General features: G+C 43.7%; 2 protein-coding genes across 18 annotated transcripts; one reads left to right on the forward strand and one right to left on the reverse strand.

The window, feature by feature from the left end:
* Positions 1-3: 3 nt before the first annotated feature.
* On the reverse strand, positions 4-27,427 carry LOC121569527. 17 transcript variants are annotated; one of them, XM_045221121.1, is made up of 34 exons: positions 27,345-27,418; positions 27,143-27,193; positions 26,881-26,940; positions 26,683-26,733; positions 26,279-26,323; positions 26,077-26,127; positions 25,815-25,874; positions 25,617-25,667; positions 25,395-25,445; positions 25,089-25,133; positions 24,734-24,784; positions 24,460-24,504; positions 24,189-24,239; positions 24,013-24,060; positions 23,832-23,876; positions 23,289-23,333; positions 22,948-22,992; positions 22,503-22,553; positions 22,338-22,394; positions 19,974-20,030; positions 19,696-19,746; positions 19,343-19,396; positions 19,010-19,072; positions 18,666-18,704; positions 16,641-16,691; positions 15,874-15,921; positions 15,082-15,237; positions 14,654-14,713; positions 14,433-14,513; positions 14,173-14,256; positions 12,366-12,398; positions 12,085-12,135; positions 11,530-11,601; positions 4-269 (listed from the first exon to the last, which is right to left on the reverse strand). In XM_045221121.1, exons 1-33 carry the CDS (start codon positions 27,384-27,386, stop codon positions 11,560-11,562), a joined length of 1,815 nt encoding a protein of 604 aa, XP_045077056.1. In that variant the 5' UTR covers positions 27,387-27,418; the 3' UTR covers positions 4-269; positions 11,530-11,559. The 17 variants fall into 17 exon arrangements, with proteins under 17 accessions (XP_045077056.1, XP_045077061.1, XP_045077057.1 ...); XM_045221122.1 differs by lacking the exon at positions 4-269 and adding an exon at positions 10,870-11,300 and having other exon boundaries at positions 14,433-14,510; positions 27,345-27,427; XM_045221120.1 differs by lacking the exon at positions 4-269 and adding an exon at positions 10,870-11,300 and having other exon boundaries at positions 27,345-27,414.
* LOC121569529 (perforin-1-like) lies at positions 4,170-7,916 on the forward strand. Its single transcript, XM_041880579.2, has 5 exons — positions 4,170-4,350; positions 4,983-5,570; positions 5,777-5,915; positions 6,075-6,292; positions 6,456-7,916. Exons 2-5 carry the CDS (start codon positions 5,038-5,040, stop codon positions 7,333-7,335), a joined length of 1,770 nt encoding a protein of 589 aa, XP_041736513.1. The 5' UTR covers positions 4,170-4,350; positions 4,983-5,037; the 3' UTR covers positions 7,336-7,916.
* Positions 27,428-27,709: the final 282 nt, after the last annotated feature.

A 27,709-nucleotide genomic window follows, 5' to 3' on the forward strand; every position in this document is an offset into this window, starting at 1 on the left:
TGCTTTCTGACCTTTAGTGTGAAATGGATATGAACACAAACACACTGGCAACACAATCTCCAAAAAGAGGCAGGGGGCATAGAGGAAGAGAGGGGACAGACACACACAACAATACAAAAGACAGGGACCATGAAGAAAAAACAGTCAAATAGAGAACAAAAATGGAATGGATAAAAGTAACAACAGACCAAACAACAAACATCACAATGAACACATGATGGAATGGAACAAATATTCACTTCAAGAAGGCCTCAGCTAATTAACTTAACCTGGAGAGTCTCCCAGTCGGCCATTTCAATAGTTGTCCTATGAGGTTACCCTATGGGTATAACATGCCATAAATGTCAGTGTCTTTATATGAGAGACTTGATGCCATTGTTTATTTTTTGATAGTTCTGATTGACACATTCAAATTAAGCTTGGAGCTAAGGCAGTGGAGTCTCCCTCAAACATGTTTTAACTTCCTACTACATTTGGAAATGAGCAGCCTACATGGTAGAGTGCGTCAACTGAGAGTGGGCTGGTTAACATTGTTCCTTCAAATTTTGTCTGATATGGGAACACTTTTTGAATTACGCTGAACAAAAATATAAACGCAACATGCAACAATTTCAAAGATTTTACTGAGTTACAGTTCATATAATGAAATCAGTCAATTGAAATAAATTAATTAGGCCCTAATCTATGGATTTCGCATGACTAGGAATACAGATATGCATCTGTTGGTCTCAGGTACCTAAAAAAAAGGTAGGGGCGTGGATCAGAAAACTAGTAAGTATCTGGTGTGAGCACCATTTGCCTCAGTTCATCAGGCTGTTGATTGTGGCCTGTGGAATGTTGTCCCACTCCTCTTCAATGGCTGTGAGAAGTTGCTGGATATTGGTGGGAACTGGAACACGCTGTCATACACTTCGATTCTGAGCATCCCAAACATGTTCAATGGGTGACATGTCTGGTGAGTATACAGGCCATGGAAGAACTGGGACATTTTCAGCTTCCAGGAATTGTGTACAGATCCTTGCGACATTGGGTCGTGCATCATCATGCTTAAACACGAGTTGATGGCGGCGGATGAATGGTACGACAATGGGCCTCAGGATCTAGTCACAGTATCTCTGTGCATTCAAATTGCCATCGATAAAATGCAATTGTGTTCATTGTCCATAGCTTAAGCCTGCCCATACCATAACCCCAGCGCCACTATGGGGCACTCTGTTCACAACATTGACATCAACCCACACAACGCCATACACGCTGTCAGCCATCTGCCCAATACAGTTAAAACTGGGATTTATCTGTGAAGAGCACACTTCTCCAGTATGCCAGGGGCCATCAAAGGTGAGCGTTTGCCCACTGAAGTTGGTTACGACCACGAACTGCAGTCAGGTCAAGACCCTGGTGAGGACGACAAGCATGCAGATGAGCTTCCCTGAGACGGATTATGACATTTTGTGCAGAAATTCTTCGGTTGTGCAAACACACAGTTTCATCAGCTGTCTGGGTGGCTGGTTTCAGACCATCCCACAGGTGAAGGAGCCGGATGTGGAGGTCCTGGGCTGGCGTGGTTACACACGGTCTGCGGTTGGGAGGCCGGTTGGATGTACTGACAAATACTCTAAAACGCTCTGGTGGACATTCCTGCAGTCAGCATGCCAACTGCACGCTCCCTCAAAACTTGAGACATTTGTGGCATTGTGTTGTGTGACAAAACTGCACATTTTAGAGTGGCCTTTTATTGTCCCCAGCACAAGGTGCACCTGTGTAATGATCATGCTGTTTAATCAGCTTCTTGATATGCCACACCTGTCAGGTGGATGGATTATCTTGGCAAACAAATGCTCACTAACAGGGATGTAAACAAATTTGTGCCCAAAATTTGAGAGAAATACGTTTTTTTTGCATATGGAACATTTCTGGGATCTTTGAAACATGAGACCAACATTTTACATGTTGCGCTTATATTTTAGTTCAGTATATACAGTGGGGAGAACAAGTATTTGATACACTGCCGATTTTGCAGGTTTTCCTACTTACAAAGCATGTAGACGTCTGTAATTTTTATCATAGGTACACTTCAACTGTGAGAGACGGAATCTAAAACAAAAATCCAGAAAATCACATTGTATGATTTTAAAGTAATTAATTTGCATTTTATTGCATGACATAAGTATTTGATACATCAGAAAAGCAGAACTTAATATTTGGTACAGAAACCTTTGTTTGCAATTACAGAGATCATACGTTTCCTGTAGGTCTTAACCAGGTTTGCACACACTGCAGCAGGGATTTTGGCCCACTCCTCCATACAGACCTTCTCCAGATCCTTCAGGTTTCGGGGGCTGTCGCTGGGCAATACGGACTTTCAGCTCCCTCCAAAGATTTTCTATTGGGTTCAGGTCTGGAGACTGGCTAGGCCACTCCAGGACCTTGAGATGCTTCTTACGGAGCCAGTCCTTAGTTGCCCTGGCTGTGTGTTTCGGGTCGTTGTCATGCTGGAAGACCCAGCCACGACCCATCTTCAATGCTCTTACTGAGGGAAGGAGGTTGTTGGCCAAGATCTCGCGATACATGGCCCCATCCATCCTCCCCTCAATACGGTGCAGTCGTCCTGTCCCCTTTGCAGAAAAGCATCCCCAAAGAATGATGTTTCCACCTCCATGCTTCACGGTTGGGATGGTGTTCTTGGGGTTGTACTCATCCTTCTTCTTCCTCCAAACACGGCGAGTGGAGTTTAGACCAAAAAGCTCTATTTTTGTCTCATCAGACCACATGACCTTCTCCCATTCCTCCTCTGGATCATCCAGATGGTCATTGGCAAACTTCAGATGGGCCTGGACATGCGCTGGCTTGAGCAGGGGGACCTTGCGTGCGCTGCAGGATTTTAATCCATGACGGCGTAGTGTGTTACTAATGGTTTTCTTTGAGACTGTGGTCCCAGCTCTCTTCAGGTCATTGACCAGGTCCTGCCGTGTAGTTCTGGGCTGATCCCTCACCTTCCTCATGATCATTGATGCCCCACAAGGTGAGATCTTGCATGGAGTCCCAGACCGAGACTTCTTCTATTTTCTAATAATTGCGCCAACAGTTGTTGCCTTCTCACCAAGCTGCTTGCCTATTGTCCTGTAGCCCATCCCAGCCTTGTGCAGGTCTACAATTTTATCCCTGATGTCCTTACACAGCTCTCTGGTCTTGGCCATTGTGGAGAGGTTGGAGTCTGTTTGATTGAGTGTGTGGACAGGTGTCTTTTATACAGGTAACGAGTTCAAACAGGTGCAGTTAATACAGGTAATGAGTGGAGAACAGGAGGGCTTCTTAAAGAAAAACTAACAGGTCTGTGAGAGCCGGAATTCTTACTGGTTGGTAGGTGATCAAATACTTCTGTCATGCAATAAAATGCAAATTAATTACTTAAAAATCATACAATGTGATTTTCTGGATTTTTGTTTTAGATTCCATTGATCACAGTTGAAGTGTACCTATGATAAAAATTACAGACCTCTACATGCTTTGTGAGTAGGAAAACCTGCAAAATCAGCAGTGTATCAAATACTTGTTCTCCCCACTGTATAAGGGGCTGGACGTGCGGGTGAGAAGCTGGGGTATATAAATTAGTACAAATGTATGTATAATGGGTGTTTTTTTTATCTTTACCTTTCCTTTTTATTTACTTGTTGTTCACTGATATATGTTTGAAGGGTGTTGTCTTGTTCACTGTCTTGTTGTGTGTTATGTTTTTATTGTTATTAGTGTAATGGTGTAATGTCATATTGACAAAAAAAATCATTCTTCCTTCAGTCAGTTATCCATGGCCAGCTCATATTGCTCTGCCTCTTTTACAGCAACAACCTGATTATATTTGGTCATTTCAGAACATACATGTAGCTTGTTATATTGAATTAGCAGTTATATAATTGAGAAGGTAAATTCCTTCTTATATCACATCACCCAGGGTTTCCTAGACCTAGTAGGATATCATATGTTCTCAACAGTTTCATATTCTCAACCCACACCACCACTTCAGAGAAATGACAAAGTAATAGGTCTGACAGATGACGGCAGATATGATTATCATTTAACTGGAAGACCACTGTTGTATTTTTCCACTGAGCAGCAGACCAGACCACCACCCCAACCCCTCTTCCGCTCAATTCTCGCTCTCTGAAACCACAAAATGTTCTATTGTGCGCCAGACACTCTTTTGCATCGTCTATACTAAGACCAACATTTGCTCATCCCCTGTTTGAGTATGAACACACCTTTTCCTATATCACAAAGGAACTTTAATACGGTACATTATTACCCCAGCCTCTCACTCTCACATCCATCACATAGTGGACAGACTGGTCAAAGGTGAGTTTTAATGCTGTATATTCTGTTTTGCTTTTGCAACATTTTTATAAAAAGTAAACTTACACAAATAGTTATATGAATATGGACTAAAATAATATTTTTGAGTACACATATTCTAATACTTTGATTTGACTTTAATAGTAGGCTGCAGTAACACATTTACTACCACAACGGATAACAAAATAAAGAGAAATTGAACAAAATATGCACCAAAAAACTGTACAGTCAATAAGAGAGTGGCATTTGAAATGGATAGATAACAAGTGGGATGAGACTTTTGCTTATACCAGATTATGTATTTAATGGTTGAGGGTCATGACTCGTTTCCATTGAGGATTCAATTCAGGGAATGAATATGATGACATGAAACTAGAATTCAACAATAACCATTATGTAAATTGGGTATATTTATGTCTAAGTTCCATGTACACTAGCATCAAGTTTTCATACGTTTGTGTAAAATATGAGTAAACATGTGGGTAGATGAACAATATGTGTTAGCTTATGCTATGGCCTATAGGTTACGTTTGCATGCTGACGGGAAATAAGTTATATCTGGTTATCAATAATTGTTTACTTCATTACAATAATTACCCTCTAATTCACAAATAATTTGTTTTTGTTTTTTTCAGCATGAAACAGTGACTTGCAGCTGCCCCTCCCAAACAACTTCTCACCTCATCCAGGATGTCCTTATTGATAGTATGCCTCTGGGCAGTACTCATGTTGTCCCTTCCTCGTCCCAGTTGCCAATCATGCACCATCGGCTCAGCCAATGAGTGCAAAGAGGCAGAATTTGCTCCTGGAACCAACCTAGCAGGGGAAGGCTTTGACATCACCAAAATGAAACGCAAAGGAGCCTTTGTCATTGACATGAACGTGTGGAAACGCAAAGACAAGACATGCACCCTCTGTAAGAATCCCTATCTGGAAGGGAAAAAACAGAGGCTTCCTTTGGCAGTGGTGGATTGGAGACCAAACCACCAGTGTAGTATGAAAGTGTCCAGTAAACTCCATCGCTCCAGTGAGTCTCTCGTCAGCGCCAGCAGCTCTGCTGTCGAGAATAACTGGAAGGTCAATCTAGAGTTAGAGAAGGGATCAAAAAGTGGGAAGACGATGCTCGCTGGAACCAACTCCAAATTGGCTGAGTACTCCATGGAGAAAACCAAGAGTGACAAGTTCAGTTTCACAAGCCACGGTGTGTCCTGTGGGTATTACAGGTAAACATCAGGTGGCCCACACAGCATGAGCTCATTTTACCCTTGTGTCTCTGTGAAACCTCATTTCACAATTTCCTTTGGGGATTGTAAATAAAAGTGTATTTTTGCATGTCTGGTATATTTCTGTGATCGTTTCATTTTATGAGTGTTTGTCTGTATCCATACAACATTAACCCCCCCTCTCTCTTTTCTCTCTCCACAAATAGCTACAGAGTATCCGGCCAGCCCAAGTTACACAGAGAATTCAAGACAGCAGTGAAGAATCTCCCCAAAATATATCAACAAGAAAACAAACAACGTTATTACAAGCTTATTGATAACTTTGGCACCCATTACATTACCAAGGTGAGGGAGAGAGATGGTCAACATCAATGTGGTAAATCATCAAGGCAATAGGCACACAAACTAAAGATCAAAGTTAGGGATGTTTACTCCTAGATGTGCAGTTTACTGGCATCCCTCTGGGAACATTCATTACCTTCTACCCTCTCATCCTGTGTGTAGGTGAGCCTGGGTGGAACGGTGCAGTCTGTGACCAGTATCATGCAGTGCCAGGCCAGCCTGCAGGGTCTCAGTGCAGAGGAGGTGAAGATGTGTCTGGATGTGGAGGCATCTGCCAGTGTGGGTGATGGCAACAGCTTGCAGACTGAGTACAAGCACTGTCAGGAGGATAAGTCTAAGACAGAGAGCAAGGCCAGCTTCTCCAGTGTCTTCAATGATAGGTGGGGAATTATAGTCTGCTGCTCATTCACATATAGATTCTCCCTTGCAACATTTCTTTATTTCTGTCTCCCTCTCTCTTCACACTTCCCTAATCAATACTCTCCCTTACTGAAATGTGTCTTGCCCCTCACAAAAACCTTCTCCCCCTCTGTCACCCTACAGGTTCACAGAGGTGAAGGGTGGCCACACCACAGAACCAGAACTACTCTTCTCTGCTGATAAAGATCCCTCCTCCTACAAGGAATGGCTGAACTCCCTACCACTCTATCCGGACATTGTCTCCTATTCGCTGGAATCTCTCCATGAGTTGCTGCCCACCACCAACCCAGTTCGGAAGCACCTGCGCAAGGCCATCAGCGACTACATCCTGGAGAAGGCCTTGTGGAAGAACTGTTCTGAACCCTGTCAAACTGGCATCAAAAGTGACCACATAGACTCCTGCGTCTGCAGCTGCCACAACAACCCTGGGGTGAGCGTCGACTGCTGCCCCACCCGCAAGGGCCTGGCGCGGGTGGTCATCACTGTTCAGAGAGGGGCCAACTTGTGGGGAGACCACACCACTGCCACTGACGGCTACGTGAAGGTAGCTTTCGCAGGCCAGATGATCGGACGCACTACAGTTATCTACAACAACAACAACCCAAGCTGGGCAATGAGCTATGACCTGGGAACCGTGGATCTGTCAACCAGTAAGAAGCTGAGATTTGAGGTGTGGGACGAGGACGACAAATGGAACGACGACCTGTTAGGAGAATGTGAGAAGGAGCTGACAGCCGGGGTGAAGGAGGATCTCTGCAACCTCCAGCATGGTCAAATGTTCTACAAGTGGGAGGCGGTGTGTGCCCCCAGTCTGGGTGGCTCCTCCTGTATGGATTATGTGCCCTCTCCTATGAATCCCCACCTGGAGAAGGTGTATGTGTCTCGCCACTCCCGTCTCATTCCAAAGGACATGCTGGTGAGTATGGGAGTGTTGGTGGACGGACCCAATCTCCATGCCAACAAGAGCCTCAGTACAGGGAGCAGAGAGTGTGGCAGATTGTAGAGGTATGCATGGTGACCCATGTCAAAACCCCAGGTAGATTTCTCCAACCTTTTCAATAAAATAATAAAATAAATGTTTTGGTTGAAAAATGTTTTGTATAATGTGTTTTGTTTTCTATACTGTATCTTTGAGTATTAGTTGCTTGTTTTGTACTTGTTTGTGTTTATTTACAAGGTAGCTTGCATTCAAGTAAAAATTGCTGAATGATTGGGTTACTTTATGCAAAATAAAATGCTTATAGGACATGTATGTTTCAAATGCAAAGTTCTCTGAAGTTAACAATCAGGCAATATGTACATGTTGATGCAAGATGAGCACGTGCATAGCTGTCCTTTCTTTTTATGTAAGGTGTTGTATTGTTACGTTATGTATTGTTGCATTTAGTTTCGTTTTGTCTAAGTGAGATGCCAGTTGTTTGAAGGCACTGTTGCCTTACTTGAGAGAGGAAGGACTATGGTTTCCTGTGCACGGATGAAGTTTAGGTGACGCCATGCAAAAGACGAACAAAGTGTACTGCCGTGTAGACCAGGGGTGTCAAACGTACGGCCCGCGGGCCGGATCAGGCCCGCAAACGGGTTTAATCCGGCCCGCGAGATGATTTCGGGAGTATAAAAATTAAGTATAAAAATGCGCTGTAATTTTTCAATAAAATAAACTGCTGTTCCAATTGCGTCCACTGGATGGATTGTGTTAAGCAAGCAAACTGTTTATACCGGGGCAGAGCAAGTAGGTCAAGCACGTGCAGCCAATGAGCTACTTTGTTTTGCCCGCGATATTTATTACGGCTTCTACTTTTAACATTATGTGCTTTGGCACCCTCATTGCCCCAATATGTCTCTGTCAAAAAAGAGAAAAGTGGACGCAGAGTGCAGAGTCTTCCAAGAAAAATGGTCATCCTATTTAATCACGGAATTGAATGGGAAAGCTGTATGTTTGGTGTGTTCAGAGCATGTTGCAGTGCTGAAAGAATATAACCTTTGTCGCCACTATGTGAGTCTTCATGCCGACAAATATGACAACTTTCAAGGACAGCGGAGATGAGAGAAGGTGAATGAACTGTTGGCGGGTCTGAAGAAACAGCAGTCTGTGTTTACTCACAGCCGAGACATCAGTGACGCTGCAGTGAAAGCTAGCTACCTCATTGCTAATGAAATCGCAGTGGCTTCAAAACCATTTAGTGAGGGTGAATTTGTAAAAACGTGCATGATGAAGGCAGCGGAGATTGTGTGCCCTGAAAAGCGGCAGGCTTTTGCAAATATCAGCCTGACAAGAAACACAGTTGCAGACAGGATTTCCGATCTTTCAGTGGATTTGGACAGCCAGTTGAAGCAAAAAGTAAAGTCATTTATTGCGTTTTCGGTTGCAATTGATGAAAGCACAGACATTACAGATGTTGCACAACTGGCAATTTTTTTCATCCGCGGAGTTGATGACACATTGACCGTCACCGAGGAGTTCGTGGAGTTGGTGCCGATGACAGATACAACGACAGCAGCTGATATTTTTACCGCACTCGCCGGGCGCGCTGGACAGGGTCGGAGTGGACTGGTCCCGCGCTGTCAGCCTGGCTACAGATGGTGCGCCCTCAATGATCGGGAAAAAAGCAGGCGTTGTGACAAAGTTCAGAGAAAGTGCAATCTGCAAATGGAGGACGTGATTTTTTGACTTTTCACTGTATTTTGCACCAGGAGGCTTTGTGTTGCAAGTCATTAAAGATGGATAACGTCATGAAGGTGGTCATCCAAACTGTTAATTTCATCCGATCCAGAAGCCTGAATCACCGTCAGTTTGACAGCCTTCTCAGAGAGAAAGACCACATCTATGGCCTGCCATACCACACTGAGGTAAGATGGTTAAGCCGAGGTGCTGTGCTGAGGCGTTTCTTTGATTTACGAGAAGAAATTGAACAGTTCATGGAAGAAAAGGGCAAACCAGTGTTAGAATTTCATTCCGCAGAATGGATGCCGGACCTTGCATTTATGGTGGATGTTACAGAGTACCTGAATAACTTGAACAAACAGCTGCAAGGGCGCAACAAAGTTGTCACGCAGTATTATGACAGCATACGTTGAAGTTGAAGCTGTCATTGTGGGAGACGCAACTTGCCGGTGGTGATGCAGCTCACTTCCCCTGTCTGAAAAATGTGTGCGCGACCCAACATGTGGCAGACATGAAGCGGTTCAAAGATAAAATAACTGGACTGTTACGGGAGTTTGAGCAACGCTTTCAGATTTATGTTTATATGTTTTTATGTTGATGTGCTATTGTTTTTAATTGATTTTATTGTATTTGTATATTTAACCTATTCTTGACTCTGTGGTTCTTGCACTTGTTTGGGGAACAGGATTTCATTATTTTTATCTACATTTCTGCCTGAGAAATGACACCCTGATATAGTTCTGTGATCTGTGATATACTTCTGTGAATCACTGAGGCATTGTGTGTTTGTGTGTTCTTTGTCCTCAGAACTTTCAAATAACTTGAGGTGTTTTATGATTAATAGTGATGTTGTGCTTTTGGACACTGTCCTCAGGCTCCAGCTTTATGTTTATATGTTTTTATGTTGATGTGCTATTGTTTTTAATTGATTTGACTTGATTTGTATATTTAACCTATTCTTGACTCTGTGGTTCTTGCACTTGTTTGGGGAACAGGATTTCATTATTTTTATCTACATTTCTGCCTGAGAAATGACACCCTGATATAGTTCTGTGATCTGTGAAACAGTTCTGTTAATCACTGAGGCATTGTGTGTTTGTGTGTTCTTTTTCTTTAGAATTTTCAAATAAACTTGACGTGTTTTATGATTAATAGTGATGTTGTGCTTGTACTATTTTGGACACACTGTCCTCAGGCTCCAGCTTTATGTTGTATGTTGATCGTATTAAAACAAAGAAAACAATCTGAAGTTGTTGTTTTTAAGTTATATATACCATGATTTTTCCGGTCCGGCCCACTTGGGAATAGATTTTCCTCCATGTGGCCCCTGAGCTAAAATGAGTTTGACACCCCTGGTGTAGACTGTTCTCTCTGCTACCGCACGGCAAGCGGTACCGGAGTGCGAGGTCCAAAAGGCTTCTCTACAGCTTCTACCCCCAAGCCATAAGACTGCTGAAAAGCTAATCATGGCTACTTGGACTATTTGCATTGTTCCCCCCACCCCACCCCACCCCATCCCACCCCATCCCCCTCTTTTACGCTGCTGCTACTCTGTTTATTATTTATGCATAGTCACTTTAACTCTACCCACATGTACATATTACCTCAATTACCTCTGTTCAATTACTGTGGCAAATAAAATGTGATTCGATTCGATTTGATATGACGACAAAACTATTTATGTTGTGGAACGTGTGTAGAAAATGAAGGCCTTTGGGGACACATTGTCAGTAATAGCATCACAGTAACATAAGAAGTACTATGTCATGAACAAACAACACTAGCATACTGAGGTACTAAGGAATAGTATGTAATATCCATCACAATGCCCCAGAGAATATCCCCCTTTATAATGATCTCAGAAGAATTCAGGTGTCAGGTTTTGGGAACATGTCTTTTAATTTTATTTTCTTTGGTGTTGATTTAAACTCATAGAGCTTCATTCTTAAAACTCAACCCTCACATTACATGTACAGTACAATTACCATACTTTTACCAAGGTTAAAAGAATGAGGAGACTGACAGACATTATACGGTTGCTTTCTGACCTTTAGTGTGAAATGGATATGAACACAAACACACTGGCAACACAATCTCCAAAAAGAGGCAGGGGGCATAGAGGAAGAGAGGGGACAGACACACACAACAATACAAAAGACAGGGACCATGAAGAAAAAACAGTCAAATACAGAACAAAAATGGAATGGATAAAAGTAACAACAGACCAAACAACAAACATCACAATGAACACATGATGGAATGGAACAAATATTCACTTCAAGAAGGCCTCAGCTAATTAACTTAACCTGGAGAGAGAGAGAGAGAGAGAGAGAGAGAGAGAGAGAGAGAGAGAGAGAGAGAGAGAGAGAGAGAGAGAGAGAGAGAGAGAGAGAGAGAGAGAGAGAGAGAGAGAGAGAGAGGATGAGAATAAATGATGTTGAGTGATGCAGCTGGTTAAAGAGAACAATAAGGTGACTTCATGTGCTCAGTCACAGAGACAACCATAAATTAGTAACAAATACTCATCCCACACACCTTTGTATCCTCCATTTCCAAAGAATCCATTTAGTCCACCACCACCATATTTGCTTTCCTTCCCTCCTGCTCCTGAAGGAGACACAAAGTCAGACACAAAGGAGGAGCAGTAGATTAGCAAAATGATGACATCAGAATGTTCTTTTCTATCTCCACATTGGAGGACCCTTGCTTTAGGTTTTGTTAGTTCAGCAGACAACAAAACAACCAAACAGAACAAACAAAAATGCAACGGTGTTAATGGACATCCCTGGTTAGACGTAGGAACCAGTGGAGGCTGGTGAGGGGAGGACAGCTTATAGTAATGGCTGGAATGGAGTCGATGGAATAGAATGAAACACATTTCATTCCATTCCATCCACTCCATTCCAGCCAATAATCTCCCTCTCTTTCTCTATACTATAATTACTATAATGGCTGGAATGGATCTACTCCATTACAGCCATTACTATGAGCCATTCTCCCCTCACCAGCCTCCACTGATAGGAACTAATATGATTATTCTGACAGAAGAGAGCAGGACTTTCAGTCAGGGAATGTGACTATATAACATACCGTTACTGTAGGGGGCACTCTGACCTGCACCCAGCTGTCCTTGACCATAGCCTAAGCAGTCACATGCCAAGATGAGAGTCGTAACAATAGTTAACACAGACAGAACACACTGACATAAGGGACATTTACAAGACACGCACAGAACATGCACAACAGACTAACACTGAACAATTTGTGCTCTTCCTCAACCACATTCATTCACACCTTAAGCAGTTACCACACACAGAATTTCCCAAGACAAGCAGTGTAGGGGTTGTGGGTGTGAGTGTGAGTTTAATCACCTGCTGGCTGCGCTCCATAGCCCCCTCCATTTCCTGAAGCAACAAGAGACAAGTACACACATGTAAATGGGAGGAACAACGACAAACACATTCAGACATACTACAAAAACACACACAAAAACATATACAGTGGGGGAAAAAAGTATTTAGTCAGCCACCAATTGTGTAAGTTCTCCCACTTAAAAAGATGAGAGAGGCCTGTAATTTTCATCATAGGTACACGTCAACTATGACAGACAAATTGAGCATTTTTTTCTCCTGAAAATCACATTGTAGGATTTTTTATGAATTTATTTGCAAATTATGGTGGAAAATAAGTATTTGGTCACCTACAAACAAGCAAGATTTCTGGCTCTCACAGACCTGTAACTTCTTCTTTAAGAGGCTCCTCTGTCCTCCACTCGTTACCTCTATTAATGGCACCTGTTTGAACTTGTTATCAGTATAAAAGACACTTGTCCACAACCTCAAACAGTCACACTCCAAACTCCACTATGGCCAAGACCAAAGAGCTGTCAAAGGACACCAGAAACAAAATTGTAGACCTGCACCAGGCTGGGAAGACTGAATCTGCAACTTGGTTTGAAGAAATCAACTGTGGGAGCAATTATTAAGAAATGGAAGACATACAAGACCACTGATAATCTCCCTCGATCTGGGGCTCCACGCAAGATCTCACCCCGTGGGGTCAAAATGATCACAAGAACGGTGAGCAAAAATCCCAGAACCACACGGGGGGACCTAGTGAATGACCTGCAGAGAGCTGGGACCAAAGTAACAAAGCCTACCATCAGTAACACACTACGCCGCCAGGGACTCAAATCCTGCAGTGCCAGACGTGTCCCCCTGCTTAAGCCAGTACATGTCCAGGCCCGTCTGAAGTTTGCTAGAGTGCATTTGGATGATCCAGAAGAGGATTGGGAGAATGTCATATGGTCAGATGAAACCAAAATATAACTATTTGGTAAAAACTCAACTCGTCGTGTTTGGAGGACAAAGAATGCTGAGTTGCATCCAAAGAACACCATACCTACTGTGAAGCATGGGGGTGGAAACATCATGCTTTGGGGCTGTTTTTCTGCAAAGGGACCAGGACGACTGATCCGTGTAAAGGAAAGAAGGAATGGGGCCATGTATCGTGAGATTTTGAGTGAAAACCTCCTTCCATCAGCAAGGGCATTGAAGATGAAACGTGGCTGGGTCTTTCAGCATGACAATGATCCCAAACACACCGCCCGGGCAACGAAGGAGTGGCTTCGTAAGAAGCATTTCAAGGTCCTGGAGTGGCCTAACCAGTCTCCAGATCTCAACCCCATAGAAAATCTTTGGAGGGAGTTGAAAGTCTGTGTTGCCCAGCGACAGCCCCAAAACATCACTGCTCTAGAGGAGATCTGCATGGAGGAATGGGCCAAAATACCAGCAACAGTGTGTGAAAACCTTGTGAAGACTTTTGACCTGTGTCATTGCCAACAAAGGGTATATAACAAAGTATTGAGAAACTTTTGTTATTGACCAAATACTTGTTCTCCACCATAATTTGCAAATAAATTCATAAAAAATCCTACAATGTGATTTTCTGGAAAACATTCTCATTTTGTCTGTCATAGTTGACGTGTACCTATGATGAAAATTACAGGCCTCTCTCATCTTTTTAAGTGGGAGAACTTGCACAATTGGTGGCTGACTAAATACTTTTTTTCCCCACTGTATACCACATGAGCAGACAGACGGACGGACACACAAACAAACACATATAGCAACTGACGATGCATATAGGACAGACAGACATGTACACAAAGACGTGTACCATTTTTGCAAGGTGGTTTCCCTCCACCAACACCACCAGTCTCAGGTCCATAAGGCTGTGCACCCTGTGGCAACCCACCGTTGCCTTTAGAGAGATAGTCGGAGACAGCAGAACCAAGACAGGTTTAGAGAGAAAATACCACACATTCACGCACATATTCACACAAATAAAAAGATAGTACACACACATCTCTGTTTCTCTTTCTTATGCTCTCACTCTCTCTCTCACACACACACACACACACACACTGCCAGTCTCACCATATTTGCCAAAGGATTTGCCTCCATCACCACCACCAAGGCCCAGTTGCTGAGCGCCATAAGGGTAGCCTCCATCACCTGCTGGGAGAATGTATTGCAAAAAGTGTATTTAATTGTGTCTAATACTGTTATAACAAGACCTCACATAAACATTCACAACCACACACACACATACACACACACACATCCACACTGTATAAGCAGGGTCACAATGCTCTTACCATCCAGTCCAGCAGTATTGACTGGGGCTCCATTGTAAGGAAGCTGACCGACTCCACCCCCTGTGGAACACCACAAGGGTTGCTTACATAGTCTCATCATCTCTCCTCCCACCCCACAGACCACGTCAATGCATGGAAAACATATGACTCAATTATGGCATCAACTGTAAGCAAATGTGTAAAATGACAATGATTACTGGCTTTCCTGTGACAGTGACCCTTGAGTTTTTGACAGTGACCTTTGAGTCCCTCTATTGCTGCTTCAGTGTTCATCACGGACTTGCTTTTTTCTTTGTCTAATCCTTCTCTTCATCTGTCTGTCTACCTCTTTATTTTTCCTGACCACTCTGTTTTTTCTGTCCTTTTTCTGCCTCTATTTTCTCTTCTTCTTCCTTTGTTCACCTCCTCTCTCTTTAGTGTGTATTTACCCAGGCCAGTATCAGGCCCCAGCCCCATAGGCTGAGCAACCCCGTAGGGACCCAGGCCGTACCCGTCCGACTTCCCACCATCAGGCCCCAGCCCAGCGGGGACCACAGGCTGGCCCCCATAGGGCAGAGCACCACCAGGACCAGAGCCAGCACCCCCTACAGACACACACAGGGTACTGCATGAAGGAGGAGGCATGCGAGTTAAACAGAGATGGATTACACAGAGATGATCAGAGTGAGTATAGAGAGTATGTCAGATGAGAAGTGGAACACAGAATGTATGATTGTCTGAAGGAAATCATAAAATGGAGAGACTTCATTTTGTTTCACTATGTATCATTGAATTTAGAATTAAGATATATGTAGATGTAATCATCCAGATGATGTAATGAATGATGTGCTGAACATGCATATTTTGATGTTTTACAAACATAATTGTCTGGTTAAAGGGGTCATCCATATAGTGCACGTTTATGGATTATTACATGATTATGGATTAACTGATCAGGTATGTTTCAGATGGTCGTTCCCGATGGTAATTCGGAGTGTTTTGGGTGAGTGATTAGGTATTACACAGTGATATGTCCAGGGAGCGTTTCATTACTTTCGTTAGTAGCATGCACATTTTGGAGTGTGATGTGATTAGTGACATCAATTAGGGTGAAAGTTATTCTCCTTCCATGTGTACATCCTGCTTGTTGATGCCCTCTATCTTTTCAAGACAGGAGGACATTTTAGGGAAAATATCCACTTCCTGATCCCTCCTCTTCCATCTCAGGGTGACTTCCTCACCATATTGCTCCTGTCCCTGTCCCTGTGGATATCCTCCTGCGCCAAGACCTAGAATAGCAGAGGAATAAAACAAACGATGAACCCCTGGGCGGTTAACTCAGTGGTTAGATAGAGGTCCCCTAAAGGGATGAATAAAACCCCTCATAAAACAAAATTATAGGAGATATTGATAAGACATGGTTGGCAGAACATTGGCATGGTCAATAGTTATTTCCAAATGGGAGACAATTGCTACACCTAGCGTCCACACTGTTACATTACACATTACATGTTATATGATTATGACCTGCCAAATAAATGTACTTCCCTCTTACCTCAATCAATGCAGACTTTGAAAGATTGTTATTTGTTTTGAGTAGGCCTAAGTAAGATCCTAAGTTGGGATGTTATAACTACTCATGAGTTGTTATGACAGCTTATAGCAAGTGTTATAATGCACTATAACACATTAATTGTATATATACCTCATAGAAAGTGTTAATGACCTTCCTCATCTTACTGAGAGAGAGTCATATTTCCATAGAATAAAGTAATTACCTGATTGAGTTATTATGAGTTGTTACTGGTTATGAATGGTTACCTCCTGCTCCCTTCCCTGCCTTGCCTCCCAGCCCAGCAGCACCATCCGCTAACACTGTTGGGTACCCAATCCCTGAAACATAATTATAATCATCAATCAATTATAATTATGTCTGTATGTGAGCGGGTTAGTAGTTGGTCAGCCACCCACAGATGTTAGTTGGTTGGCTATAGATGATGAGACCTACCGGCTCCATAACCATTGCCTCCAGCACCAGCACCGTAGCCATTGCCATAGCCTGTGGAGAGGAGGGGGCACGTTAAAAACCTTCACAAGAAAGCACACATTTCAAATCAAATCAAATTTTATTTGTCACATGCGCCGAATACAACAGGTGTAGACCTTAACCAACAATGCAGTTCAAGAAATAGAGTTAAAAAGAGCTGCCGTGCGGTAGCAGAGAGAACAGTCTATGACTTGGGTGACTGGAGTCTTTGCCAATTTTCTGGGCCTTCCTCTGACACTGCCTAGTATATAGGTCCTGGATGGCAGGAAGCTTGTCCCAGTGATGTACTGGGCCGTACACACTACCCTCTGTAGCGCCTTACGGTCGGATGCCAAGCAGTTGCCATACCAGGCGGTGATGCAACCGGTCAGGATGCTCTCGATGGTGCAGCTGTAAAACCTTTTGAGGATCTGGGAACCCATGCCAAATCTTTTCAGTCTCCTGAGGGGGAAAAGGTGTTGTCGTGCACTCTTCACGACTATTTGGTGTGTTTGGACCATGATAGTTCGTTGGTGATGTGGACACCAAGGAACTTTAAACTCATGACCCTCTCCACTACAGCCCCGTTGATGTTAATGGGGGCGTGTTCGTCCCTCCTTTTCCTGTAATCCACTATCAGCTCCTTTTGTCTTGCTCACATTGAGGGAGAAGTTGTTGTCCTGGCACCACACTGCCAGGTCTCTGACCTCCTCCCTATAGGCTGTCTCATCGTTGTCGGTGATCAGGCCTACCACTGTTGTGTCGTCAGCAAACTTAATAAAGGCGTTGGAGTCGTGCTTGGCCACGCAGTCGTAGGTGAACAGGGAGTACAGGAGGGGACTAAGCACGCACCCCTGATGAGCCCCAGTGTTGAGGATCAGCGTGTCAGATGTGTTGTTGCCTACCCTTACCACCTGGGGGCAGCCCATCAGGAAGTCCAGGATCCAGTTGCAGAGGGAGGTGTTTAGTCCCAGGGTCCTTAGCTTAGTGATGAGCTTTGTGGGCTCTATGGTGTTGAACACTGAGCTGTAGTCAATGAACAGCATTCTCACATAGGTGTTCCTTTTGTCCAGGTGGGAAAGGGCAGTGTGGAATGCGATTGAGATTGTGTCATCGGTGGATCTGTTGGGGCGGTATGCAAATTGGAGTGGGTCTAGGGTTTCCGGGATGATGGTGTTGATGTGAGCCATGACCAGCCTTTCAAAGCACTTCATGGCTACCAACGTGAGTGCTACGGGGCGGTAGTCATTTAGGCAGGTTACCTTCGCTTTCTTGGGCACAGGGACTATGGTGGTCTGCTTGAAACATGTAGGTATTACAGACTCGGTCAGGGAGAGCTTGAAAATGTCAGTGAAGACACTTGCCAGTTGATCTGCGCATGCTCTGAGTACACATCCTGGTAATCCGTCTGGCCCCGCGGCCTTGTGAATGTTGACCTGTTTAAAGGTCTTGCTCATATCGGCTACGGATAGCGTGATCACACAGTTGTCCGGAACAGCTGGTGCTCTCATGCATGCTTCAGTGTTGCTTGCCTCGAAGCGAGCATAAAAAGGCATTTAGTTCGTCTGGTAGGCTCGCGTCACTGGGCAGCTCGCAGCTGGGTTTCCCTTTGTAGTCCGTAATAGTTTGCAAGCCCTGCCACATCCGACGAGCATCAGAGCCGGTGTAGTAGGATTCCATCTTAGTCCTGTATTGACACTTTGCCTGTTTGATGGTTCATCTGAGGGCATAGCGCGATTTCTTATAAGGGTCCGGATTAGTGTCCTGCTCCTTGAAAGCGCCAGCTCTAGCATTTAGTCTCAAACCAAGCATTACAGTCCCCAAAACCACTGCATGCAGCTTTCCAACTCCTCTGGCTTTAGCGTGGGCTTGTGTAATGTTATGGCAGAAGTTTTCCACAACAGTACTTACTGTACAGGGGGTAGAAAGTTTAACAGATAGAGAAGGACAGGTGCATGCCATGCACAGACAGACAGATAGACAGAGACACATGCCGACACCAAATACCTGCTGGCACTGCATTGGCCCCCCCAGCTGGGCCTCCACCTGCATGAGGACAAAGGAAGTCGAGGTCACTTCCTGGTGGCACAGACCCTGAGGATCTGCCTTCTCTAATTTAAGATCACTTCTCAGTGACAACCTTGGTGCAGTTGTCTTCCGGCTCTAGAGAGGCAGCTATGTTTCACCCTGCTACTGTAATCCTCAGTCATTCCCAACATATCTATTGAATCTCATATTTCATCGTCAATGCCTCAGCTCTATACTTCAGTCTACAGTGTCCTCTAACTGTAGTTATATTTTAAGCCATTTGACCTTAAAGGAATTTGACAAGGGGAAGCATGCTGACTCACCATTCCCATAGCCGTTGCCCGCTCCAGCCCCGGGGTATGCTCCTCCCATTTGATCACCATAACCTGTGGTGACAAATAAAAAAACATTAGAGCACAGCACATCATTCATAGAGAGAGTACTGTGGGATATTTAATAAAGAGAAAAAAGAGAGGGGTAGTGAAAAGAGAGAGGGGGAGATTGGCACCTGAGATCAAAATCGAGTGAAGAAGATGGCAAATGGAAATGAGAGAGAAAATTAAAGGTGGGAGAGATAGTAAGAGAGTTAGAGAAACATAGAAAATTAAAAAATTAGAAAAAGAGAGAGCTAAAGTGTGATAATGAATTGGCCTTACCCGCTGATTTTCCTGCTCCACCCTGGGGGTATCCTCCCTGTCCCAGATTAGCACCTGAGAGAGAGAGCAAGAGTGAGGAAGAGGGCAAAATGGATTAAGATAGAAAAAGTAGAAGAGACAGAGATATAAACAGACAGAGATATACAAAGAGAGACATATATATATAAAGAGAGACAGAGATATATAAAGAGAGACAGAGATATATAAAGAGAGACAGAGATATATAAAGAGAGACAGAGATATATAAAGAGAGACAGAGATATATAAAGAGAGACAGAGATATATAAAGAGAGACAGAGATATATAAAGAGAGACAGAAATAGAAAGACAAAGCGAAAAAGTAGAAGCCACACCTCCTGGAGCTTTGCCTGCTCCATTCTGGGGGTATCCTCCTTGTCCAATACCTGTAGCATAGGTGCATTCATTACTCAAGATATCATCTACTTTTAAATGAATTTCAATTACATCACCTAACATGCATTAGAATGTACTGTGAAGAGGTAACATGGAACCTGTGCCAGATTTAGTAATGTTTCCAATTATTTTCTTTATACCACAGAATAGTGAGCCATACATTGAAAGGAGAGAAGATGTTGGTTAGGTTTCTGTCTTTCAGTGTCAGTTCCATTACCTCCTCCATAGCCATTGTTCCCTGCCACAGGATAGCTGCCTGCTCCAGCACCGTAGCCTGTGGAATAAGTCAACAAAGCTCAGCAAAAAACCCTGCGATTGACTTGAGACTGTGGGACACGATCCCTAAACTCATCACACTGTGATTGACCCTGGTACCTGTTGAGGAACACATACAGCAAGCACTCATCCCACAATAATGCTATTGGCTCCTAGCCTGCGGAGCACAACATCCATGCACATTACATATCACTGTGATTAGGCCGTAGCCTGTGACACACAACATCCATGCACATTACATATGTGGTCCTCTGTAGCTCAGCTGGTAGAGCACGGCGCTTGTAACGCCAAGGTAGTGGGTTCGATCCCCGGGACCACCCATACACAAAAATGTATGCACGCATGACTGTAAGTCACTTTGGATAAAAGCGTCTGCTAAATGGCATATTATATTTATATATTATACATATCACTGTGATTAGGCCGTAGCCTGTGACACACAACATCCATGCTTACCACATAACTGTGACCAGACAGAAAGATATGTTTACACAAATCCAAGCCACGGTGAAAATATTTCAAATTTCAAGTCAACCATCCCTAAAGCAATTAATCAAAAGTGAATTGCTTCCACTGTGCTTAACAAAACACAAACATAGAGCCAACAAGACCGGTGCATCATTCATAGAGGGTATTATCATATACAGTGTCTTCGGAAAGTATTCAGACCCCTTGACTTTCTCCACATTTTGTTACGTTACAGCCTTATTTTAAAATTGATTAAATCGTTGTTTTCCCTCATCAATCTACACACAATATCTTATAATGACAAAGCAAAAACAGGTTTTTATATCACATTTACGTAAGTATTCAGACCCTTTACTCAGTACTTTGTTAAAGCACCTTTGGCAGCGATTACAGCATCAAGTCTTCTTGGGTATGACGCTACAAGCTTGGCACACCTGTATTTGGGGAGTTTCTCCCATTCTTCCCTGCAGAGCCTCTCAAGCTCTGCCAGGTTGGATGGGGAGTGTTGCTGCACAGCTATTTTCAGGTCTCTCCAGAGATGTTAGATCGTGTTCAAGTCCGGGCTCTGGCTGGGCCACTCAAGGACATTCAGAGACTTGTCCTGAAGCCACTCCTGTGTTGTCTTGGCTGTGTGCTTAGGGTCGTTGTCCTGTTGGAAGGTGAACCTTCGCCCCAGTCTGAGGTCCTGAGCGCTCTGGAGCAGGTTTTCATCAAGAATCTCTCTGACTTTGCTCCATTCATCTTTGCCTCGATCCTGACTAGTCTCCCAGTCCCTGCCGCTGAAAAACATCCCTACAGCATGATGCTGCCACCACCATGCTTCACCGTAGGGATGGTGCCAGGTTTCCTCCAGACGTGACGCTTGGCATTCAGGCCAAAGAGTTCAATCTTGGTTTCATCAGACCAGAGAATCTTGTTTCTCATGGTGTGAGAGTCTTTAGGTGCCTTTTGGCAAACTCCAAGCAGGCTGTCATGTGCCTTTTACTGAGGAGTAGCTTCCGTCTGGCCACTCTACCATAAAGGCCTGATTGGTGGAGTGCTGCAGTGATGGTTGTCCTTCTGGAAGGTTCTCCCATCTCCACAGAGGAACTCTGGAGCTCTGTCAGAGTGACCATCGGGTTCTTGGTCACCTCCCTGACCAAGGCCCTTCTCCACCGATTGCTCAGTTTGGCCGGGCGGGCCAGCTCTAGGAAGAGTCTTGGTGGTTCCAAACTTCTTCCATTTAAGAATGATGGAGGCCACTGTGTTCTTGGGGACCTTCAATGCTGCAGACATTTATTGGTACCCTTCCCCAGATCTGTGCCTCGACACAATCCTGTCTTGGCGCTCTACAGACAATTCCTTCGACCTCATGGCTTGGTTTTTGCTCTGACATGCACTGTCAACTGTGGGACCTTATATAGACAGGTGTGTGCCTTTCCAAACCATGTCCAATCAATTGAATTTACCACAGGTGGACTCCAATCAAGTTGTAGAAACATCTCAAGGATGATCAATGGAAACAGGATGCAACTGAGCTCAATTTCGAGTCTCATAGCAAAGGGTCTGAATAAGGTATTTCAGTTTTTTTGTTTTTTTTATACATTTGCAAAAATGTCTTACAACCTGTTCTCGCTTTGTCAGTATGGGGTATTGTGTGTAGATTGCTGAGGATTATTATTTTTTTTAATCCATTTTAGAATAAAGCTGTAACGTAACAAAATGTGGAAAAAGTAAAGGGGTCTGAATGCTTTCCAAAGGCACTGTAGCCATTGACACAAAGTGATTGCTACAAACTACAGTGATTGGCACATGCAGGTGGACATAACACACAGACAGCTAGATTGTATGGGGTTACCAGCTTTGGTTGCTTTAGCACCCTGTCCATTGGGCTCTCCCACTCCTGGACCATATCCTAGAGACCACAACAAATGTTACTCGACAGCGCTACCTACACAATATTACAACCACAAGGGAAAATAGAAAAAAACTGACAGACACAGACAGGGTAACAGAGGTTTACCATTGCCTTTGGCTCCCTGATCACTGGGAACTCCAGCGCCTGGACCATATCCTGGAGACCACAAAACAAGTTAGCTCTGTAGCTTATCATAATAGAAACAGCATCCCTCTGTTATAGCGCTTGCAACACCAAGGGTTGTGGGCTCGATTCCCGTTGGGACCACCCATACGTAAAATGTATGCATGCATAACTGGAAGTCACTTTGGATAAAAGTGTCTGCTAAATGACATATATTATTATATATTACGTGTCCGGCTCGAAGGACCATGAAAAACAACACCACCCAGAGAGTGGTTTAAAATAAGAAACATATCGCCCTGTCTCCTCCTACTGTGTCATTGTCCTAACAGGGGGCCCACTTTAAACAGTACCTCTCCCTGTGTCCAACCCTCACTGGGTGGTGCCCAGACACAGTGACATTACAGAGACTGAGAAAGAGGCTTACCATTGCTTTTACCACCATTGAGAACTCCAGCTCCTTGATCATATCCTAGAGACCACAACAAGTGTTACTAACCACTGATTATTCAAAACAATTTGCATTCCTACAACACACGCTGTTCTTTATCCTAGTAATTCAACACAGATTCTTAGCCATACACAAAAAATATCACAGAGACTAGCTGACTAGTATTTGGGAGGATGTCAGCAAATGTCATGTCACCAAAAATATATTTCTAAAGATAGTTCTAAATAGCATGCAACATACAGTCAAAGGAGCTCCACTTCGATACAGAAAGAGACATAGAGACAGACTGTGACACAGACAGGGTATCAGAGGTTTACCATTGCTTTTAGCACCACTGGGTTCCTGAACTCCTGGGCCATATCCTAGAGATCACAATAGTGATTACTTTACACTACTTGCTCAACACTGTTTACAGTTGACCATTGGATCGCTCTGTTACGTCCTTTCCAGAACAGTTACAGGCATTCAATAAGTCTGTCGTGTTAAAGCGAGACTTACTTCCATTTAAAGCGAGACTTACTTCCAATATGGTCTTAAATGTAAAGCTGACAAAGACATAATTGTTGTAGTGGCAGTGCCATCCAGCATGCAGAACAGTGTGCGGATCATCACTGATGAAGAATAGACAGGGAAACAGAAACAACCCCAGGGTAGCAGAAGTCTACCATTTATAGCACCAAGCCCAGTAGGAACTCCAGCTCCTGGACCATATCCTGGAGACCACAACAACTGACACTGAACACTGGTTACTCAACAAGCTACGTAAGACTTATAGTCACAAGTTCTGTAGCTTATCATACGAGAGTGACAGAGAAAGAGAGATCGAGAGACTGTAACACTCCGATACAGTAGAGCTTTACCATAGCTTTTACCACTGTTGAGTGCTCCAGCTCCTGGACCATATCCTGGAGAACACAATAACTGTTACTTAACACTGGTCAAAGCAAGGTCGCGCTGTAGATTTTATTATCTAAGGTTTTGTAGGTTATGAAAATGAGTGCAATCTAGTAACTTAAATCCAGTGATTTAAATTGGCATTACCATTGCTTTTAGCACCACCATTGGGAACTTCAGCTCCTGGACCATATCCTGGAGACCACAACAACAGTTATTACTCAACACTGCTTACAGAACACAATGCATGCTGCCCTTGACAAAGACAGACGAGACGCACAAAGACTGACAGAAACGACACAGACAGGGTATCAGAGGTTTACCATTGCCTTTGGCTCCCTGATCACTGTGAACTCCAGCTCCTGGACCATATCCTGGAACCAACAACAACTGTTACTCAACACTGCTTAAAGACAACTGATCAAAACCACTTGCACAACACATTCTGCCCTTGATCCTATTATTTCATCACATAGGTTATAGTATATGCACAAATATCTAGCAAAAACTAGCTGGTTGTGTTCAGGAGCTTATCAATATTCCTCTAAAAATAGAGTACCATACAGCATGCAACACAGACAGGCAGAGGTTTACCATTGCTTTTAGCCCCATTGGGTGCTCCAGCTCCTGGACCATATCCTGGAACCACAACAGCTCTTACTCAACACTGTTCTACAATTGACCAGACCATGGGTCTGTTAAATGCTACTATATGTTCATTCCAATGAACAGGTAACAGGCATGCAAAAATATGTTACAAACTGTAACATTATCACACAGCATGCACCATTCTGCTCGACCTCAACTTTGCCATGGACAACAAACATTGAAGACATACATAAACACAGACAGGGTAGCACAGGTTTACCATTGGGTTTAGCACCCTGACCACTGGGAACTCCAGCTCCTGGACCATATCCTGAAGACCACAATAACTGTTACTCAATACTGGTTACTCAACATAAGTTTTCTCTGTAGATCTTATCATCAGAGGTTCTGTACCTTATTTATAATAAGTGATGCTATACCATTTCACTGTAATAACATGCCATATTGTCATGTTTATTTGGCCTAATGGAAAGGTTCAGAGTACTTAAATGTCTGGCTTGAAGGACCAGGAAAAAGAGTGTCACCCAGTGATGGGTGGACTCAGAGAAAGGTGCCGGTTTACCTCTAAAGTGACAGAGAAATAGAGACTGATGAAGACTCAGAAAGAGGTTTACCATTGCTTTTACCACCGTTGGGTGCTCCAACTCCTGGGCCATATCCTGGAGACCACAACAACTGTTACTCAACACTGACAACACTGACTTATTGTAAATAATCACTTGCATGAGCACAAAACATGCTGCCCTGGATCCTTTTCCCTCTGGCCATGCACAAATATATTAATCCTAGTCAACGTTCAGAAGTCACATTGCACCAAGTTCTGTAGCACACATCATGCAACATACAGTCAAAGAAGCTCCACTTTGATACAGAAAGACACAGAGACAGACTGTGACACAGATAGGTTATCAGAGGTTTACCATTGCCTTTGGCTCCCTGACCATTTGGAACTCCAGCTCCTGGACCATATCCTAAAACCAACAACAACTCTTACTCAAAACTGTTCTAGAAATGACCAGATCATGCACGCATAATATGCTACAAACTTTGGCATTACCACACAACATGCACCATTCAGCTCAACCTCAACTTGACAAACATTGAATAGGGCCGTAGACACAGACAAGGTAGCAAAGGTTTACCATTGGGTTTAGCACCCTGACCATTGGGAATGCCAGCTCCTGGACCATATCCTGAAGACCACAACAAATGTTATTCAATACAAGTTAGCTCTGTAGATCTTATCAATGACCATTGAGTTCTATCGAAAGTCATGAAAGATACAGCAATAGAGAAATAGTGATAGAGACTGACATTTAGTAATGGTAGCAGAGGTTTACCATTGGGTTTAGCACCACTGGGTTTAGCACCGTTGGGTGCTCCAGCTCCTGGACCATATCCTGGAACCAACAACAACTCTTACTCAACCCTGTTCTACAACAGACCAAACCAGCATCAACATTTAGTGGCATCACACTGGCCTGGGCACACTGGATCTGTCAAAGGCTTCAATATGCTAATTCTAACAAACAGTTGAGGTTACAGGCATGCAGCAATGCATCACAAAGACAGAGAAACGCAGACAGGGTAGCAGAGGTTTACCATTGCCTTTGGGTCCCTGATCACTGGGAACTCCAGCTCCTGGACCATATCCTGGAGACCACAACAACTATTATTGAACACTGGTTACTCAATTCATGTTGGCTCTGTAGTTATTATAAACAGAAGTTCTGTATCTTATCATAAGAGAGCAACAAAGAAAGAGAGACGGATATAGACCTGTAACACTCATAAAGAGGTTTACCATTGCTTTTAGCACCGTTGGGAGCTCCAGCTCCTGGACCATATCCTGGAACCAACAACAGTTGTTACAACAACGAAAGAAATCAAAACCACTTGCAAACACAATGCATGATGCCCTTGACACAGACAGACAAGATGCACAAAGACAGACAGAGAGACACAGACAGGGTAGCAGAGTTCTACCATTGCCTTTGGCTCCCTGACCATTTAGAACTCCAGCTCCTGGACCATATCCTAAAACCAACAACAACTCTTACTCAAAACTGTTCTAGAAATGACCAGATCATGCACGCATAATATGCTACAAACTTTGGCATTACCACACAACATGCACCATTCAGCTCAACCTCAACTTGACAAACATTGAATAGGGCCGTAGACACAGACAAGGTAGCAAAGATTTACCATTGGGTTTAGCACCCTGACCATTGGGAATGCCAGCTCCTGGACCATATCCTGAAGACCACAACAAATGTTATTCAATACAAGTTAGCTCTGTAGATCTTATCAATGACCATTGAGTTCTATCGAAAGTCATGAAAGATACAGCAATAGAGAAATAGAGATAGAGACTGACATTTAGTAATGGTAGCAGAGGTTTACCATTGGGTTTAGCACCACTGGGTTTAGCACCGTTGGGTGCTCCAGCTCCTGGACCATATCCTGGAACCAACAACAACTCTTACTCAACCCTGTTCTACAACAGACCAAACCAGCATCAACATTTAGTGGCATCACACTGGCCTGGGCACACTGGATCTGTCAAAGGCTTCAATATGCTAATTCTAACAAACAGTTGAGGTTACAGGCATGCAGCAATGCATCACAAAGACAGAGAAACGCAGACAGGGTAGCAGAGGTTTACCATTGCCTTTGGGTCCCTGATCACTGGGAACTCCAGCTCCTGGACCATATCCTGGAGACCACAACAACTATTATTGAACACTGGTTACTCAATTCATGTTGGCTCTGTAGTTATTATAAACAGAAGTTCTGTATCTTATCATAAGAGAGCAACAAAGAAAGAGAGACGGATATAGACCTGTAACACTCATAAAGAGGTTTACCATTGCTTTTAGCACCGTTGGGAGCTCCAGTTCCTGGACCATATCCTGGAACCAACAACAGTTGTTACAACAACGAAAGAAATCAAAACCACTTGCAAACACAATGCATGCTGCCCTTGACACAGACAGACAAGATGCACAAAGACAGACAGAGAGACACAGACAGGGTAGCAGAGTTCTACCATTGCCTTTGGCTCCCTGATCACTGTGAACTCCAGCTCCTGGACCATATCCTGGAGACCACAACAACTGTTACTCAACACTGGTTATAGACAATTGATCAAAACCACTTGCACAACACATCCTGCCCTTGATCCTATTATTTCATCACATAGCTTATAGCCATGCACAAATATCTAGCAAGG

The sequence above is a fragment of the Coregonus clupeaformis genome, chromosome 7 (assembly GCF_020615455.1).
Source record: "Coregonus clupeaformis isolate EN_2021a chromosome 7, ASM2061545v1, whole genome shotgun sequence".
NCBI lineage: Eukaryota > Metazoa > Chordata > Actinopteri > Salmoniformes > Salmonidae > Coregonus > Coregonus clupeaformis.